Source organism: Bidens hawaiensis, unplaced genomic scaffold (assembly GCF_021521415.1).
Source record: "Bidens hawaiensis isolate Kalapana, Puna unplaced genomic scaffold, B.hawaiensis_p1.1 tig00002181_1, whole genome shotgun sequence".
NCBI lineage: Eukaryota > Viridiplantae > Streptophyta > Magnoliopsida > Asterales > Asteraceae > Bidens > Bidens hawaiensis.
In genome coordinates, this window is record NW_027491116.1 from 1,637,572 (window position 1) to 1,657,281 (window position 19,710).

Sequence of the window (19,710 nt, forward strand, 5' to 3'; positions counted from 1 at the left end):
GAGACCTACCATTTAATATCGAGGATGGAGTCCTGTTAATCAAGTAAGCAGCAGTTAGCACACAATCAGACCAGAACTTAAGAGGAATCCCTCCTTGAAAAAGTAGAGATCTAGCTACATTTAATAAGTGCCTATGCTTCCTTTCAACAATCCCATTTTGTTGAGGAGTATAGACACAAGTTGTTTGATGAACAATCCCTTTTTCAAGGCAATATAAGTTCATTTGGTTATTTATAAACTGATACCCATTATCACTTCTTAGGATCTTTACAACTTTATTAAACTGGGTTTTAATCATTATTACAAGGTTTTTAATGTTATCAAAAACTTCATTTTTATGTCTCATAAGATAAACCCAAACAGCCCTAGTATAATCATCTACAACTTTGAGAAAGTATCTATACCCCTCTCTGCTTGGAACCCTATACGGGCCCCATACATCAAGATGTAGTAATTCTCATAGTTCCTTTGATTGATGATCACTTAAGGGAAAAGGTTCCCTATATTGTTTTGCCTTATAAAAAACTTCACAAGGAACATGTGAGTTAATATTTTTAAGATTTAAATGATCTTTTAACACATCTAAAACAACATTTGATGGGTGGCCCAATCTTGCATGCCACAAATTAACTGCCCTATAACTAGTATAACACACCTTATTAGTTACCGTAGACCCACCACAAATGTACAAACCATCTACTTGACTACTAGTCACCAGGACGCTCTTTGTTAAGGAGTCCTGTATGTAACATTTAAGTTCATCAAAGGAAACAGTTAACTTGCTATCTTTAGCAAGCTTATGAACAGACATAAGATTCACATTGTAATCAGGAACAACAAAGACACCACATAACGTAACTGTATCACTTAGTTTAATATATCCAATTTTAGTTACCAACGCACTAGTGCCATTAGGATGGTTAACTCTTATATTCAGATCAGAAACATCTATTTGATTTATTAACTCGTTATCAGACATAACCATATGCTGATTTGCTCCCGAGTCAACCACCCACCCTGTCATGTTATTACTAGAACTAGCAAAGCAAAACTGAGGTTTACAAAAACTCATAAAGGAAAACCAAGGACTCATATTACCTGACACGTTACAGCTTTGATGATTGTCCCCGACTTTCTCATCTAACAGGCTTAACAACCTAAAAATTTGCTCAGAAGAAAGACCACTAACAGAGGGATTACTATTAATACCATTAACAATAGTAGTAGTAGTAGTAGTAGTAGTAGTAGTAGTAGTAGTAGTAGTAGTAGTAGTAGTAGTAGTAGTAGTAGTAGTAGTGGTGGTGGTGGTGGTGGTGGTGGTGGTGGTGGTGGTGGTGGTGGTGGTGGTGGTGGTAGTGGTAGTGGTAGTGGTAGTAGTAGTGGTAGTATCAGACACGGAATTATTACTATTACCACTTATCTTTTTTCCTTGTCCATTCCTAGGCTTCATCCAACTAGGATAACCAATTATCTCAAAGCATTTATCAACAGTGTGTCGCATTTTATTACAATGGGAACACTTAACACTTTGATTTTGAAATCTAGTGGTATTCTTTTTATTATCAAACATCTGATTAGATTTAGAAACAAATCCCATATTTTGAGATTGTCCTTTTTGACCACTAACAGAGGGATTACTATTAATACCATTAACAATAGTAGTAGTAGTAGTAGTAGTAGTAGTGGTAGTAGTGGTGGTGGTGGTGGTGGTGGTGGTGGTGGTGGTGGTGGTGGTGGTGGTGGTGGTGGTGGTAGTGGTAGTGGTAGTGGTAGTGGTAGTAGTAGTGGTAGTATCAGACACGGAATTATTACTATTACCACTTATCTTTTTTCCTTGTCCATTCCTAGGCTTCATCCAACTAGGATAACCAATTATCTCAAAGCATTTATCAACAGTGTGTCGCATTTTATTACAATGGGAACACTTAACACTTTGATTTTGAAATCTAGTGGTATTCTTTTTATTATCAAACATCTGATTAGATTTAGAAACAAATCCCATATTTTGAGATTGTCCTTTTTGATTACTACTACTAGTCTGTCTATGTGATTCTTCCCTAGAAATTATAGAAAAAGCCTCCTTAACAGTAGGAAGTTCATCTCTAGTTAGCAAGTTTGCCCTAACCGACTGATAACTACTATCAAGCCCCATTAAGAATTGCATCAGTTTGATCATAAGATTGAACTCATTGAATTTCTTTGAAGCATTACATGTACAGGTAGGTAACTGAAGAATTTGATCAAGTTGTTTCCACATAATATTCAACTTATGATAATATTCAGACACAGGCATATTATTTTGTGAGAACATATTAATTTTTTGATACATATTAAACACAATTGACCCATCAACTTCATCATATGTCTCTTTTAGTTCATTCCAAACTTCATAAGCAAATTTAGAATAAACTTGACCTACATACAACTCTTCAGAAACAGAATTTAAAATCCAAGTAAGCACAACAGAATTACACCGATCCCACTGTTTTGCAAGTATCTCATCATCTGTGGATCTAATGCAAGAGCCATCAATAAAACCAATTTTATTTTTTACTTGAAGTGCAAGACTCATTGCATTTGACCACACAGTATAATTTTCAGATCCAGTTAATTTGATACTTACAACAGTGAGGCTACTAGAATCACTAGCATGCAAATATAAAGGATCACTAGCCTCAAGTTTGCTAATCAAAGTACTAGAACTAGAAGCATCACCCATACTTACAACTTACAAACAAGATTAAAACACAGAGATCTACTGATATGCAACACGTAAAGACTTCAACACAACGAACAGGAAAGTCACCTCCTGTTATTCACTTGCTAGAACACCTAACTGACCAAATATGCCTACGCAAATAAATCGTGTAATAGAAAGTAACAAGAAAATGGAAAGAACTGACCGAGGGGCGCCCAAGTTAGGGTGTTCCTTCCAAGAGTCAAGATCTACAACCTTCACTTAGGGTTATAAATCTTGACAGATTAATTACCGTCAATGTCCAGATACACACGAAATCACCGAAGACAGTAAATGCCCCAAAAATTAGGGTTCCAAATTGAAAACCCTAAATCCTTGCAATTAGTATTGATAGACAGCGGAATCCCAAGAATCAAAGCTCTTTACGCTCTGATACCATGTAAAAAATGATAATCAAAGAAGAGTTGGAACAAGATATGAAATCGACAATACCAATTGAAGAACACAATACTTCGTCTTTAACACACAAATCATCAATATGATGATCTGAATACAAAATACTGAAGATCTAACGAGCCACGATACACAAACAAGATGAACGCTACCAAACCCTAGATCAATCTAACAACCGTAACAACTTTTGAGAGAGAGAGCGAGTCCAGTATATATATTATCTGCCTATACCTCTATTATATAAAACCTGGAGAAACAGTTTTACATAGCAGGCCTTGTCTTTGACACTTAAGCCCACTTCAGCCCATGAACACTTCAGCCCACCTCAGCCCATTAATCTTCCAGTATCCAAGTCGATCCCTTTTTTTCTTTTTAACACACACCTCAAAAATAACATTGAATAGAAGTTAGAAAGTAACATATTAATATTGAATTGAAGTTTAAAAAGTTAACATATTAATTTTATACTTTCAACAGAATCTAACTCACAAACCGTATCCAGGTCACCACCGCGTCTTCCATCAGCAAAGAGTTTCCACAAAGACGACCGGATCCGGAATTACCCTAGTTGTGTGTACTGCGTCCAACAAAAATCCATGAAAGATAGTCATTTTTTCACTAGACTTCGTTGGTGGTCCACCTATTTGTGTAGTACGTAGTACTAGTGTTTTGATGCATTTGTGTATGAATAATGTTATGGACTTATGGTTTGATCTTGTTTCTGCTAGGACGTTTGAAACTTGCTGTTCAAAAAAAAAGGACGTTTGAAACTTTATTGAAAGAAAGATGAAAACTGGAAACTAAATAAAGAGAAGCACCGATCGCTAGCTAGCAACATTTTCCAAGATAAAGCATGTTTCGGTTTCCAAAGTCAAAACAAATAAGATAAAGATCTTAAGAGGGTACAGGGATACATTGTCTTTATTCTTTCCCAAAACAAAGAAACAAGAAAAGAGCCAAAGAAAGTGAAAGTTTAACCATGGATAAACCCTTTTCATGTGGATCTTGATCTTCCTTCAGGATGTAATGGAAACAGCTCTAGGGTCTTACTTTTATTATCTTCCTCATCTTTTTCCAAGCATTCAAATGACCAGCTTCTGTACCTTTTGTATGGACTCTCCACTACTTCTCCCTTCAAGAATTAAAAAAAAAAAAAAAGATATGTTTATTTCATGCAAAACCTCAACTTTTACGATGCCCACATGAGAAAGAACATTGTGTATAACAGAGTTTAAAAATTAAGATGAATGCCATACTCTAGAGTTTATGATGGTGGATAATGTGGTTGATCTTGGTGAACGAGTGAGACCGAGATTGTTGCGCTTCTGCCTCTGTCTTTCACGTGCTTTTTGATTTTGAAACCAATAGAACACATTCTTGCCTTCTATCTTGCCATACTTACTAAGTTGTGACGTGATTTGTTCGATTTGTTGAGCGTTCGGAGTTCGCATTCCTTCTCGATAGAACATCTCCAAGATACCAATTTGCTCTTGCGTTAGATTCCATCTTGTCCCTCCTGGATGTGTCTCATCCTACACAAAGTTCACCAATTTTATCAAATTATATTTATTTATGTTCGTTTTTTTTCACATGTCATGTAGCGTGCTAAACACTTGTTAAAATAAACTTCTTAAAGACACTTGTCCATCACAAGCTGCGATTTAGCCGAACTCGTTGGTTAATAGAGTTTTATGTCATTACAATTTATCATCAACTAAAATGTTGAGTATATAACTATATATAGTCAGTATTACACATAGCTAGCTTTTTTGTTATTGTGTCATAATATGCATGGAATATGATATAAACACAATTAAAGATTAATGATCACCTGAGGAGAATCTTTCTTTTGGTTGGGTGAAACAAGTTGATCAGTAGGGCAACTGTCGGGTTTAATGAAGCTCCTGAGATCAAAAGTGGTGGTGAATTTGCTACTGCTACTGCTACTGCTAACACTAATATCATTCATAGTGAAACAAGATTGGGTACTAGCACTACGGTTTAACTTAGGGGTGAGGGGACACACTCGCTTGCAGACACCAAGGGTGAGGCCACACGATGAGGAATCATCGTCACCCCAGAACCCACCACCACGTGCGAACTGATGCACCTTCATGCTACTGAGTCCCATGGATGGTTAAAAATATTGTTGATTGAGAGTATCAATTATATAGACAAATTAAGAAAGAAAGAAAGAAAGAAAGAAAGAAAGAAAGAAAGAAAGAAAGAAAAGGGATGTCATCATTGCATGGAGAATTATGCAAATGAAGGGGTAAAAGAAGGGAAAGAAAAGCAAGGAAAAGAAAGTGGTAGCCCCATGAAGAACCAAGACCAAATGATGGGGTGAGGTTGACTTGAGCAATGATTTCTTTTATTAAAGGAGTTGAAAGTTGAAACAACTCTCAATCTATAGAGGGAGAGCAATAATGCATGGGCGTGTGGTTTAGATAGGATGAAATACTGAAAGGGAACTATGACCCTTTCCTTTTACCAAATCAAGATTATTATAAAGATTTGACAAATTAATCAAATTCACGACATTTAGCCTAGGTTGAAGGTTCGAGTTTAACAAAGCTAAACAAAAATGCAGTGGAATACAGTTTTACCATATAAAGAATAGCAAAACGGCCTCACTAAAATTACCATCACGACCACTTGAATTCCTATAAGAACAATCACACGATTCTACTGTATAGCTAAGAGAATGTAATTTAACTATGATGATGCTAAAGGTACGTACTATTAACATGCTTAAATAAAAGAGATTTTGCAAAACCTAGTTAATTACAGTTAACAAAAGTTTTATTTATTGAGTTTGTGGTTTATTAGGTGAGAGTTTCGCAACGAACCAAATCGTGTTCAAAACGAAGCTAAGATGTATGTGATATAGATGACCGGAGTTGTATGCTTGAAATTGAGATAGCTAGAAGAATATAAAAGGAAAAGGAAACAAAGATGTAAGAACTTTTCTCACATAGGAATTAAATGTTGTTTACACAAAGGAATCTTGTAATTTACTATGTTTCTTTGTTTCTTGTATTACTTTTGAAGTATTTTATTTTTAAATTATTTTTACCAATGGTTCTTCTAAAAGTACTAATGCTGCAAATTTGAATAGAATGTAAATGCCAAATGTTGGGTAGCTAGTCTAATCAAGGGGTTGGGCTTCACTTTTCTTGCTTTCATGATAAGGTGTGTATGCTTTTCGGTGCTCTTTGGGTGTGTTTGTGACTTTATTTGCTATAAAGTGAGTTGAGAGGGAATGAGAAAAGATTCCTACCATCCCAAAACATGAAAATGGGAACCTTTTCTTTTTCTTTTTCATTTTCATTTTCATTTTCATTTTCAAGAAATATATGGACATGGGTATGGTCTATGTCTATGTTCCCCCTCTCAATCTGTGTTATTTTGGATGGGAAGTGAATGCAGCCTTTTAAGGGGTAGAGAATGTTGAAAAGGAAAGCAAAGAGAGCCACAAATTCTCTCTTAATATACATCAAATTCCCTGTTTTTGTCTTTGGGAATCATATATCCATAAAAAGCTAGCAAATAAAATATAAATAATAAAGATGAAAATGAATCAAACCTAGAATTTGTTTATAAAATTTGAAGATTTTTGAAATTAAATTGTTGATGTTGATTTTAAATAAATAAGATCATAGCTACGAAAATAAAAATTAAATATAATTGTAAAAATTAATAATAATATAAATAAAATTTAACACAACGTATAATATGAATATTATAAAACATACAAAACAAGGCTTTTAACCTAAGCATTGGTGCGTACGGATTATTTAAAGTAGCTTTTTGACCGGTTACAATTTTTTAATGTTCAAAAATACCCCAATACAAAATATCAAATCACCCATAACAATTTTGTCTCCTTACAATTAATTTTGCAGCAATTTATAACTTGCAGGTAAGAGACTACCATTCACCTGTTATGAAAAAGATTGTTAGAAATAAAAGTGTTCATGAAAACACATTAAACAAAAGCTGATTTTAGTTTAATATGCAAAACCATCACGAATAGAACTTTTAGCACCAACTTCATTGAGTCCACTAAATGGATTGTATAGCTTAAAGGTGTTATGATAATTTGGGATAAAATTATGCTTACAAAATTGCACTTAAGAATAAAACAATAGCAATTAAACAACACCAATTACATTTACAAATAGCAGCTGAAAAATCATTTGAATTCATAGAGAATAGCAATTCAAATATTAAAGATTGTGACTTCAAGTAATTTCTTATATATTATCTATCAAAATTGCTCTTACTTACAAAGTTACCACTCCTTTATTTTCATGTCTTATTGTGTACCATTTGCTGTTTGGTTAGTATCGTATCTCTCGCTATTTCACTTTTCTTTGTTCACACTTTACTAAGTTTTAACTTTCTTCTCTTAGAGTATTACTGAGTTTACATTATATCCCTTATGGTTTTGTTTGAATTACATACTATTCTTTATACTTTTATTTTTAATAAACCTATACTTTATAAATTTATTATTATTATTATAATTATTATTATGATGTCGTTATTGTCGTCGTTGTTGTTTATATACTATATTAACTCTAACATGCTTAAATAATGTTATTTCTAGTTTTGACTTATTTATTCTTTTCAACGTTTTATGTTCTATACCGTTTAACTTATTTATTGTTTTCTATGCATGTTTTATGTTCTATACCGTTTCAACTATGTTAACATGCGTGCATGGTTCAACGTTTTTACATCTATTTTCAATGTTTTTACGTCTATTTTTTGTTTGGTTTAATTGTCCCGCCTCAATGTACAGGTCTTAATACTAGTTAAAATTCAAATATGAAAACTCAAGGTATTATACAGTTCAAGCAAACTGATAACACTCAGTTTGATTTCAAGACTCAAGCAATATGTTTGAATTATCAATTGTTTATCGAACAAAAACTATCAATGAAGGTATAAAAAATCAAAACTATCAATTAATATGTTAAAAAACACAATCAATTTAAAATAGTAAATGTAATAGTGCAGCATCCTGCTTTTGATTTATCAGTTGATCCAGGCAATCAATTGGCATGCAACCCAAAGCAATTAAACAGTCAATATTTAATAGAGAAGTTTGGTCTATATATATAAATAATAAGCAAACTTTTTCTAAATTAGGCTCATACCAATTTTATTACATAGCAAGAGCTGCAAGACATGTTGCAAGTGGAGAACTGAAGATACATACCGCACTTGTCGTCCTCCAATATTGCCACACCAAGCTACGGAGAATCACAGATCTTGGCTCAATTCGCATTCAGTCATCATAGCCTTACTGTATACACTTATAAACTCAAAAGGAAAACAAATTCTCCCTTTGTGTACTATTGACGAAGCAACATACACAGGAGACAACATAAGGTGCCTAGCACGCTTGCTCTCACGGACACATATCATCCCGTGTCCACTTCAGTTTATCAAAAAAGCACATTTGCGATCTCAATGAAACTAGAAAAATGTTATAAAAAGGATGAGCAATTAAATTGGCTTGTTCTTGTATGTACAACAGAAATCACACATAAAAAAATATAATAAGTGTAATTGATTAAGAGTACAATCGTGAATACCTTGGTATCAGTTAATGTGCCAATTAAGAGTGTGTATATATATATCCTAATCGACGGTTAACTAGTAGTTAATCTTGGCGCCAAAATAACCGTTTAAACGGCGAGGATGACTAAGTTGGTTAACACCGTTAATCCGTCAATAATATTATATACTGAGATTTTAATTATACACATAATATAAATAATAAAAGAATTAAGTTTATAATTAACATACTTCCCTAAACTTAATTGGGTTTAGGAAGAGTCTTGAGCAGAGATCCAATAATTTCCTCCAAGGCTTGAGCGGCTCTTCCAAATGAAGTCAAACCTTTTTCTTATCATTAGTCGTTTATCCGCATTCCTTCACTTCCAATAAAAGGGCATAGTCGCATCATTTAATTGGGGATGCCTCTTGAGATCACTTGTACCATACGTTAGCAAGCCCAGCTTAGATGAGGAGGCAGGAAGGTCGACCGACATTGGCCCAATCGTCCTGTAAGCCAAAAAAATTTTAAAAAAATAATATACCTATATATATTTTTTAAAATGACTGTATTTAAACTTTAATACCATTAGACCATTCTTAAAATCAAACTCATAACCAAATTATCAACTTTATATAGCCTAAATCATTAACAAAAGCCAATGCCCATTTAAAAGTTTTGTAAACAGATAAGACTGACTAAGAAGATTGAAGACGTAGAGCTCAACCATAAATGTTCAAAAGTTTTACTTAAGGCCCGAATTTATGCTCGTCTTTGGCTTAAAATTTTTAGCGATTCTCAGAGATGGCCCTGCTAGTTAGCATATATCATCATCTTCTTTTGGTTCCATTAATTCATCGAGTTTTGTAACCTACTTCTAAACTATTTGTACCTTGTTGTGTATTCTAAGTTCTAGCATATTCAGGTATTGTGTATATGTTACCCTCATCAAATAACCATCGTTCCAATCAAAACCAAGATCTTTGGCTACCACTACCCGGATATTGTTCTCAGTGTTGTCCTCAATATATGGTAGGATAGGGCCATTTGAGAGGGCTATGAAATAGTCATAAAAATATCAATGGGTTGAGGTCTTGGATTTAAGTCTCCCACATGACAGAAATTTGACGCTAAAAAGGAAAAGAGAAAGTCATAAAGAAACTAGGAAATCGTGATGTCAAACTTTCCTTTAAATAGGGTTCGGGATTTATGCACAAAATTCAGTTCATCCAACAAATTTACCAAGGCTATGCAGTAATTGTGAATTATCAGTATTCTATACCCCTTGATAATGGCTTCATTCCAATCAACTCTTTATGTTCTAGCTAGTGATAATGCATGAAGTACTGATCTAAGTATCTTAATTCCTTTTTGTGGTTCTTGTTCTAATGATTCAATTCTTCTAACTTCATAATCATTTGTACCACACGCATCCGTGTTCGTAGACAAGATTTTGTTTATTGTTAACCATATTTATGAGTTTATCGAGGAACATGGGAGATATATAACATTCAGTTCCTTCTCACTTGACCTTACATCATATTATGTGAGGCTAGATCAACCGTTCCAATCTCTCTTACAAACATAATATTATTCTCGTCAGTTCTTGTTTCGATACCAAACGAGTTTTTAAATTCCTGAAAAGGATCGATTGCTTGCATAATGATGTTTAAAATAATTATTAGCATACCAAATTCTGTTCCATAAACTGTGTTCGGTTCCATCAATGATATATTGTTCTTTTGTGTAATTGAATATCACACGTTGATCTTGGTTGCTGGCATATGTCGCTTGTCGAATCGTGTTGTCCGCTCGTTTGTTGCTTTAAGTTCGCCTGGGTCAATTTTGCATCATCTTGTTCTTTCTTGTTGTCCAATTTCATTTCTCCATTTCACAGTGAAAACAAGGGATCATAAAATGCTATGTTTAAAGTTTCGCGTAGTTTCGACGAATTGGATCGCCTACTTATGCTCTGATACCGGATTGTTGGTTATCAAGAGTATCCCACTCTCTTTTCTCTCTTATGTAACGATGAACAATCAAATTGGTATGTTCTTGTATGTGCAGATGAAATCACACACAATAACATAATAAGTCTAATCAATTAGGAGTACAATCGTTAATATCTTGGTATCGGATTAATGTGCCAATGAATACATATATACATATCCTAACCGATGGTTGGCTGGTAGTTAATCTTGGCGCCAAAAATTATCGTTCAAACGATGTTGGTTAACACCGTTAAGACGTCAATAACATTATCCACCACCACCACCACTAATAAGGGATTGCCAGTACTGATAATAGAGTTAATTTACAATTAACTGTTTGATTGAATGATTAACTTATAGTGTCAAGTAGTGTTAGACCAAGTGTTGTGGTTGTATAGGGGGCGTCAAAGGAGGAAACCAGAACACTTGGTCTTTTAAGAAGAAGGTGTTCTCATGCTTTGGTTGAATTAGGTGGGGTTCAATTCAGATAGCTGTGACCTGGCAGCTCTCTTGTAATGCCAAATTTGGCCACTTCCTTTTATAACTGTGATTTTGGACACATTTGTTTTAAGACCCAGATTCATAAATATATATTCAATGCATGAAAAATATACATAATTGCTAAAACTCCCCTTCATGGCAAAGGCGTTGAGGCCTAGACCTTGATGAAACACTTTCAAATTAATAGAGTTGAATTGAAGGACGGGAATGTATGTGTTGTTTTGGTGTACTTAAAACACTAAAACCTGAACAAGGGATATATTGCAAAGATTATTGTCGGTCAAATGAAAAAGACGTCGACAGGGAGCCACACAGTGGATGAAACGGTGGGATTCCATCACCATTATTCTAATGCTGCCAGTTATCAGTTCCACGAGTGAATGACCCACCATGCACCCACCCACACCACCATTTACCAACCTCTTTACAATCTCCAATGGAATGGAGGTTGTGACTTGTGAGCTTATGTAATCAACAAAGAACGATGACACAGAACGAAAAGAAATAAAAAAACAAAAAAGAAATTTTATTTTAATAAGAATGAAATATTACAAAAAAGAAAATTGCAAACTATATACATAAACATCTACGGCATATATGTCGTATATGTTCACAGCTCTAGAGAGAAGGAGCCTAGGATCTTCCAGTCCGTGGTCACGCACGTTTAAGAAAGCCCTCAAGATGCTTTTGAAAGAGCAAAAGGAGAGTGAACGGGATGGTTCGTAAGAACAACGTTAACATGGAGGAGAGAGAGGCGTTTGTTGGACTCCCATCTATGAATCACTTAGATATTTAGATTATACGCAATGTATGTTCCTAAAACATCTACAACCACATCTGATAACCTTTCCAGTTTCCATAAACTTTTAGCAAACATTCAAACAAATATTTATATATTTTATTACTAGCTATCGTCGTTTTGTATAATTGCTTTCTTATTATTAAACTTAACTACTTTAATAAACCATCTAATTTTTTAAGGGTTGGACTTAAATAAGAAGTTTCATTTTTCTAGTAAGGCTAGGAAGAAAATTATTTTGATCCGCTATTTTAATCTCAAAAACCTATTTAATTTAATCACAAAAGCCTACTTACATCTTCACTCATCTCCTATAGCCACCACCACTCTACCGCTCACCAGCACCACAACCGTCACCCATCGCCACCGCCTTGCCGGAAAATATCACCGGAAAGTCGTCAGGAATTTTCACCGAAAAATTCGTCAGAATATTTTGGCCGGAAAAGTCACGGGAATTTTTTCCTAAAAATATTCGTAGAAAAAATCGCCAGAAAATGCATCAAGAAAAACATTATGAAAAAACACAATGTAAAAAAAACAACGAAAAAACACAATGAAAAACACAATTGTATAAGACAATTTAATAAAACACAATTTTGTGAAACACAATTTGAAAAAACTCACTAATGTTTTGTGTGATTTTATTTTTTTAAATAATATCGTATAAAAAAGTTATGGACGTTTTAAAATGATGAAGGAATTGACATGTGTCTTGCATGTGGAGAGAGAAAGTCAATCAATGTGTTATCCCTATTATGTCATTCCCTTAGCTAACACTTGATTTCACTCATAAACTAATCCTAACCATCCATATCCATAATCAATGAACTAGATTACTTCTTATCATTCCTAAAAAGTCATACTTTCTATTATAACCTAAGCCTATTCATCGGAAAGGATGACCGGTGATGGTGGTTGATGGAGAGTGGATGAGGTTAAAGATGAAGTTAGTGGTAGGTGGGTCTCGCTTTTTTATTTTTAATATTTCATTAAATATAATTATTTTAATAAAAACAATATCTATTCTAATGCTACATCACTAAAAAAAGCGATTGCCATGTAATCGCCACGTAATACACCAAATCAACAAAACTTAACGAGGCTAACTATATGTTAAACTGGAATTGTTGTGGGTAACAAAACTAAAAATTGGAATTGCCAACGGTTAGATTGTTAATGAGATTCTTATTGACCCAGTGATTAATAGTTTGGATTATTAGAATCTAATTTTCCAATAATAAACTATACGGTTTTCACTTGTTTAAGTAAATGAGTAAAAATAATCAAATATATACCTCCTACGTGAGCATTAATTCATTTGTCCTATGTGGAGCCAAGGAGATGGACCTAAAACCATATTCCACTGTTGTCTGCGGATGTGTGGTTCGCTTCTGCGGAAGAGTATGTGGCCCACTCTCTCACGTACATATATATTTATATACTTTATTCTGTAAATACATTTAAGGTTGGCCATTTTAAGACGTTTAAATTTCAACAAATCATAGTCTTTAATCAGTGGCGGATCCAGGATTTTTTTCCAGGTGGTGCACTACTTTTAGACGTTTCTATTTCATGGAGTCGGGTATAAAAAAATCCGGGTCGGGTTAAGGTTCGGGTCGGTTCGATGGTTCGAGAAAGTTCATTACATAATAAAAATACGATAAAATAATAAAAGAGACACCGTCATTAGAAATTAAAAACTAACAAATTAAAACCAACAATCTAACAAACTAAAACTAAATTTAACAAATAACTTAACAATCAAGAGCAATTAACATTTTACAAGAAGTCAAGAACAATTAACATTTAATAATGGATTGTGAATGTAAACTTACCTTCAAAGTGGGAGGATTAGAGGATTCGAGTAAGAGTAGGCAGTGGCAAGAGGACGGGGACGGCTGAGTGGCTGACAGAGTGAGGTTGTCGACTTTCCACGATGGTCGGAGTGACGAGGACAAGTGGCTGACGGAGTGAGGCTGCCGGCAGTCAGGGGCTGAAGAGGGTCAAGGGCTGGGGACAAATAAACAACTTAAAGATAACCTTCTGCAGCTTATCTTTCTAACAACCTAACAAATTGAAACCAACAATAACAGTTAAGAACAATTAACATTGAAGAAGAAGAAAAAGAACAATTAACATCTAACAATGAATGTAACTTTTCCTTCAAAGTGGGAGGATTCGAACAATCGAGCTTCGAGGAAGAGTGGAAGGTTATGCAGCGGCGGGAGGAGTGTAGAAGGACGGCCGGAAAAGCGGCAGCGGTAACGCGGTGGTCGGAGAACGGACGGGGACGGCTGGTAGTCTTGAAGAGGGATCAGGGGAGAGACGCTGCAGTGTGTTTTGTGGTGTTTGTGTATTATTATTATAAAACCCTAATTGGTATAAGAGTGAGTTAAAAAAATAAGTGTAAAAAAACGGAATCGAACATGTGACCTCTAGGTTGCAAAATCAACAACTTACCAGCTGTACAAGCGCGTCAAATAAGAATGTGGTGGTTCCTTTCCAATTTATAATGTGGCTCCTTTAATATTTTTATACATAAATACACTATTATTTCAAAACTCGGGTGGTTCCTCGGAACCACCCATTTGTACCATAGATCCGCCCCTGCCTTTAATGCTTTTAGTATAATCCTTAAGCAATTAATAGCTTATGCGCCATCCGTATGACTTTTAGTTAGTTAAAGAATACTCGTCACATTATACGAGCCATATGAGAAGACAAAAAATGGTCCTATCACACGGGTTTGCAGGCGGTCACATCATATCGTTTTTTTCTCAAACCATCATAAGGGTGGCCAGCATACGACTTATATAGCCGTTTCTTGTCATTTCATCTGGTCATTATGGTCATTTTTTTCCTCTCATATGTTCATTTTAACCGTATGACTCTTATGACACATCATTGGTGTTTGATTAATATGTAAATGCTGTTTACAATAGAAACTCTATAAAATAATACACTTAGGACCACCAAAATTTATTAATTAAAAGAGTTATTAATTAATCGATAAATTAATAATTATTAATTTATATATTAATTAATATTTTATTGATTTTTAGTAGAATACTTAGTTTATAAACACCTTTCAAGCTTTCACTTAATTATTGTATACAATGCATGTATATCAAATGAACGGCCCAGTTTGAAAGAAATCTTCAATCTCCCACCTTAATATGCTTTTTGTGTTCAATGTATCACTTTATGGACATTAAAAATATTTTCTATATAAATACCAGATCAAAATAGATTAACACAAACAAATCATACACACAACACGGCTTCCCATCTTAAAGGTGTGAAAAAAAAACAATGATAGACGAGATTCGAAGAGCATTATGCAAGCACAACAAGGATAATCCAAGTCTCACTCAAAAGCAATTGCAAGAATTTCTTGTTGAGCTATGAGAAAACAACACCAGAAGTTCTTACCATGCTAAGGAAAAATAGAGACGAGATTCAAGGAGAAATTGATTTCAACAAAAAACAAAAGACAATTGAGTCATTTTTCAAGAAACCTTCATAAATCATTCATGTAATTTGCTATATATAAGGAATTATTAATTTATATTTTATATGGGGTCTAAAGAAATTATCAAAAATATATTATCTTATAATTTTAGCTAACTATTAATTTAGCATCCTATCCCCGAGTCGGGACCGGCAAAAAATATTATCTTAGAGAGTTTATTAAATAATCGAGTATTAATTTATCAAGTTTCTACTGTATTTAACTATGTCCATTCGAGTTATTTAATTAGCCCTCACGAGTCATGACAGCAGTTTTAAAATTTAATATTGTAGTTTTTAAGAAAGTTTGTGTTTCTTTTTAAAGTATACTCAATTTAATAATAGTTTCGTTAAGAAGTTGGAATGGAATTTGCTTACTCAGCCTACAAACTACACAGTTTTGTGTGTTAATTAGTGGGGTTTTTTAATAAACAACCATAAACACGTAACTAACAGCGAATAATTATATATCTAGTATAATTTAGAAGTTTGGTGCCACAAAAGTTTTTTTAGAATATTTTATTAGTTGTGTTTTGTTTTTATGTAAATTATTTGGATGATTAACACTACTAGAAAATTCATTGACTTCCTACATCATTTTTCGATGGAAATGCGTAGGTAATCATTGTTTCCAACACATTTCCAACAAAAACGGGTGTGTGGTAAAAAGGCCCGTAAGAAATATTTTTCTACACATTTCAACACATTTTCCAACAGATTACCTACAAAAATATGTCGTTGGAAATTTCCAATGCATTTTTGTCCCAAACAATTAGAACTTTTGTTAACATTTTCTTACGGATTTCCTACACATGTTAATATACTTTCTTAGACATTTCTTACGAGCATTTCCTACACATGTTAATATACTTTCTTACGCATTTCTTACGAGAGAAAATATTGTTTTCTATTTTTAATGTTTTTATTTTCTTACGAATTTCTAACGCAATATAATTACTTTCCTTTTTTATTCTCTTAAACTTTTCAACGCATTTCCTACACATCTAAACAAATTTTGTTTTTTTATATTTCTACGCATTTTCAACACATCTAATTTATTTTTTGTTTTTTTTATTTCCTATTCATTTTCAGTATATGCATCCAATATTAGTTTTAATTTTAATATTTCTTTTTTTTGCACATTCCAAAAATTAAATTCTAAAAAATGAAACAACAAAATCTAGATCTTTTCTGCTAAAGATGCAAAAAGAAAGATGTTAAATATAATTCAAAACATGTTTTACAAATCTACTAGAAATACAATAAGCTTAAAATAAAATGTTCATAATATAGTACTAGTCTTAAGAAGGTTTGATTGCAAAATCACCATTACTAATTTGCAGAAGAGTGAAAATTTCTAACAAACTCTTCAAATTTTTGCATCCTTTCTTCATTTTTTATACGCTCATTTTCCATTTCCCTCACTCGTTGTTCCAAGTCTTCTCTTGCCTTTCGGTTATTTTCCAATTTATTTTCCATTTGTGCTCGAACTTCTTGTATATAAAAAGTTGTTAACACATAATAGTTAGTAAAAAATAATTTAAAATGCACATACCACATGATAAATAGCAAATGTTTAAAGTTTAACAAATAATGTGCCTAACAATCATGTGTGCCTTCATCTGAAGAGGGGTCAGAACAAACCATTTGATCATCATCATCATCATCATCATCATCAGATGTATGCTCATCATCTTTAAATTCTTCCTCTTCAAATAGTTCTTCTTCAAAAACTTCAGCCTCCTCATCATGTAATTGGGTAAAGAGGATCACTACTATTTACTTCATTCGGTAACTCAAACCGTTCATTAATCTGAAGGAACTCATGCGCTTCTGTGTTTCCATCGTTTGCAACTTCATATATGTGTTGAGCTTTTGTCTTGACAACTGCCCATAAACCTTTTGTATCACGTGTCACAGCTGGGTATGATGTGTAAAATACCTGTTTCGCTTGTGATGCCAAGACAAACGGGTCGTTACTTCGAAGTTGGTACTTGGGATTCACATCAACCAACTTATTTTTGTTAACTATTACACCGCGATTGTTATCAAACCATGTACAATTAAACAAGACAACTGTGTGAGGCCCATTGCCATAATACTGAAGCTCTATTACCTCATCCAATAAGCCATAGTAATCGGACTCCTCAGCAATATGTGCCTCCCCTCTCACGAATACGCCATAGTTATTGGTTACAAGTCCCTTACCATACATCTGTGTGTGGAACTTATAACCATTTACAAAGTACCCGTTGTGAGACTGAACATACTTCGAAGGTTTATTTGCTAAAATTTCCAAATAACGAGTGCTTCCATCAGATAAGCCCATCCTTACCTACATTAAAGAACACATGTGCATCGGGTTGGTTAATAATACCCTAATTACAATCTTAATGATTTAATTAGCTTTACATACGCGGGTTTTAAACCAATCAGCAAAGTGGTCATCTTTAAGAAACAAAGTCGGCTCGTCCGGATACAGCTGTGGCGCTACCTTATCGAACTCGATGACATAAGGGGGAACTTCTTCACAATTTAGAATAACATAGGTGTGAGCCTTTTTATGTTCTTCAGCATCCATGTGTCTTCTCTTGCCACCTTTTTCATATAATCTTCGTGATGGAACAACAAACATGCTTAGTTGAGAGTCTCCACCCGAAGAGCTGGGATGTTGTGGTGCGAAATTCTGTGTGGCGTGTCTCAATTTCTAGGTCAAAGTATAGAGAACAGTAGGTGTCAAGTTCATTCACTAGGTGTTCCCTAGCGATTGAACCCTCAACCCTTGATTTGTGTCTAATTCTTCTTTTTATCAAACCAAGCTTCCTGCATTTAGTAGTTATCAACAATGTGTTACAAATGTTAAACATAATTTTGAAAAATATTTAATATACAAGATTCCAAACAATGTATGATTACCTCTCATATTGATACATCCATCTGTATTGCACCGGACCACCAAGAGAGCTTCATCAGCTAGATGTATGACAAGATGTTCCATGGAATCAAAAAAACCGGGAGGAAATATCTTCTCCAACTTGCACACCGTTTGAACAATAGTGCGCTTCATATTAACCAAGTCATATATATGCAACGTTTTCGAGCATAAGACCTGAAAGAACATGCATAACTCTGTTACGGCCTCATATGTCTCTTTTGAAACAGAACCTCTAATAGCAAGTGGAAGCAACCGTTGCATAAACACATGACAATCATCGCTTTTGAAACTATAAAAACTATATTTTTCGATGTTTACACAACTCCCTATGTTGGATGCATATCCGTCTGGAAATTTAAGCTTTTTCAACCACACACATACATTTTTAGCGTCATCTTTTTGCAGAGTGTAATCTCCCCTAACTTTGGTCATCTTTCCATTGCTATCACAGATGGGGTTCAAAAGAGGCCGGTCACAAAGACTCTCTATGTCTTGTCTTGCCTTCATATTGTCTTTGGAGTTGTCGGTGCCCATAATTGTGTAAAACAGATTCTCAAAAACATTCTTCTCGATATGCATCACGTCAAGGTTGTGTCGGATCAACAATTTATGCCAGTACGGAAGTTCCCAAAAGATGCTTCTCTTTACCCAATTATGTGTCACCCCAAAACCTGGTGGTTTTTTATATCCTTTACCATATGGTTTACCTTGATAAACGGTGGGGAAATGCTGGATAGTCTGCCATATTTCCTCTCCAGACGGCTCCGGAAGATGTATTTCATGCTTAACCGCTATGTTTTTTCGGAAGTTAATCTTATCTTTCCGAAAGCAGTGTCTCGTGGGAAGATGCTGCTTATGACAGTCAAACCAACACGCTTTCCCTCCAAATTGAAGCTGGAATGATCCCGAATAATTCGAGCAATATGGACAAGCTAACCTATCATGCGTGCTCCAACCCGACAACATTGCATAAGTAGGGAAGTCACTAACTATCCATAATAGTACGGCCCTCATTTGGAAATTGTTCAGTCGAGAAGCATCATAAGTTTCAATGCCATGAGTGTACAACAGTTTCAACTTGTCTACTAAAGGTTGTAGAAAAACGTCTAGATTCTGTTTGGGATTCTTCGGACCTGGAATAATCAAAGGAATTTGTAGGTATTGCTCTTTTAAGGCCAACCAAGGAGGTGGGTTGTAAACCGTAATAAAAACCGGCCAACATGAATATGAGCTTCCGCCTGTATTATTTGGACT

The 19,710-nt window shown here is 34.4% G+C and overlaps 2 protein-coding genes across 2 annotated transcripts; both read right to left on the reverse strand.

The window, feature by feature from the left end:
* Positions 1-3,924: 3,924 nt before the first annotated feature.
* LOC143608983 (WUSCHEL-related homeobox 4-like) lies at positions 3,925-5,701 on the reverse strand. The gene is made up of 3 exons (XM_077083870.1): positions 4,983-5,701; positions 4,408-4,683; positions 3,925-4,283 (listed from the first exon to the last, which is right to left on the reverse strand). Exons 1-3 carry the CDS (start codon positions 5,280-5,282, stop codon positions 4,146-4,148), a joined length of 714 nt encoding a protein of 237 aa, XP_076939985.1. The 5' UTR covers positions 5,283-5,701; the 3' UTR covers positions 3,925-4,145.
* Positions 5,702-17,120: 11,419 nt separating this feature from the next.
* On the reverse strand, positions 17,121-19,470 carry LOC143609445 (uncharacterized). The gene is made up of 5 exons (XM_077084202.1): positions 18,438-19,470; positions 18,337-18,344; positions 17,938-18,228; positions 17,305-17,856; positions 17,121-17,261 (listed from the first exon to the last, which is right to left on the reverse strand). The coding sequence occupies exons 1-5, from the start codon at positions 19,468-19,470 to the stop codon at positions 17,121-17,123; spliced, it is 2,025 nt and encodes a 674-aa protein (XP_076940317.1).
* Positions 19,471-19,710: the final 240 nt, after the last annotated feature.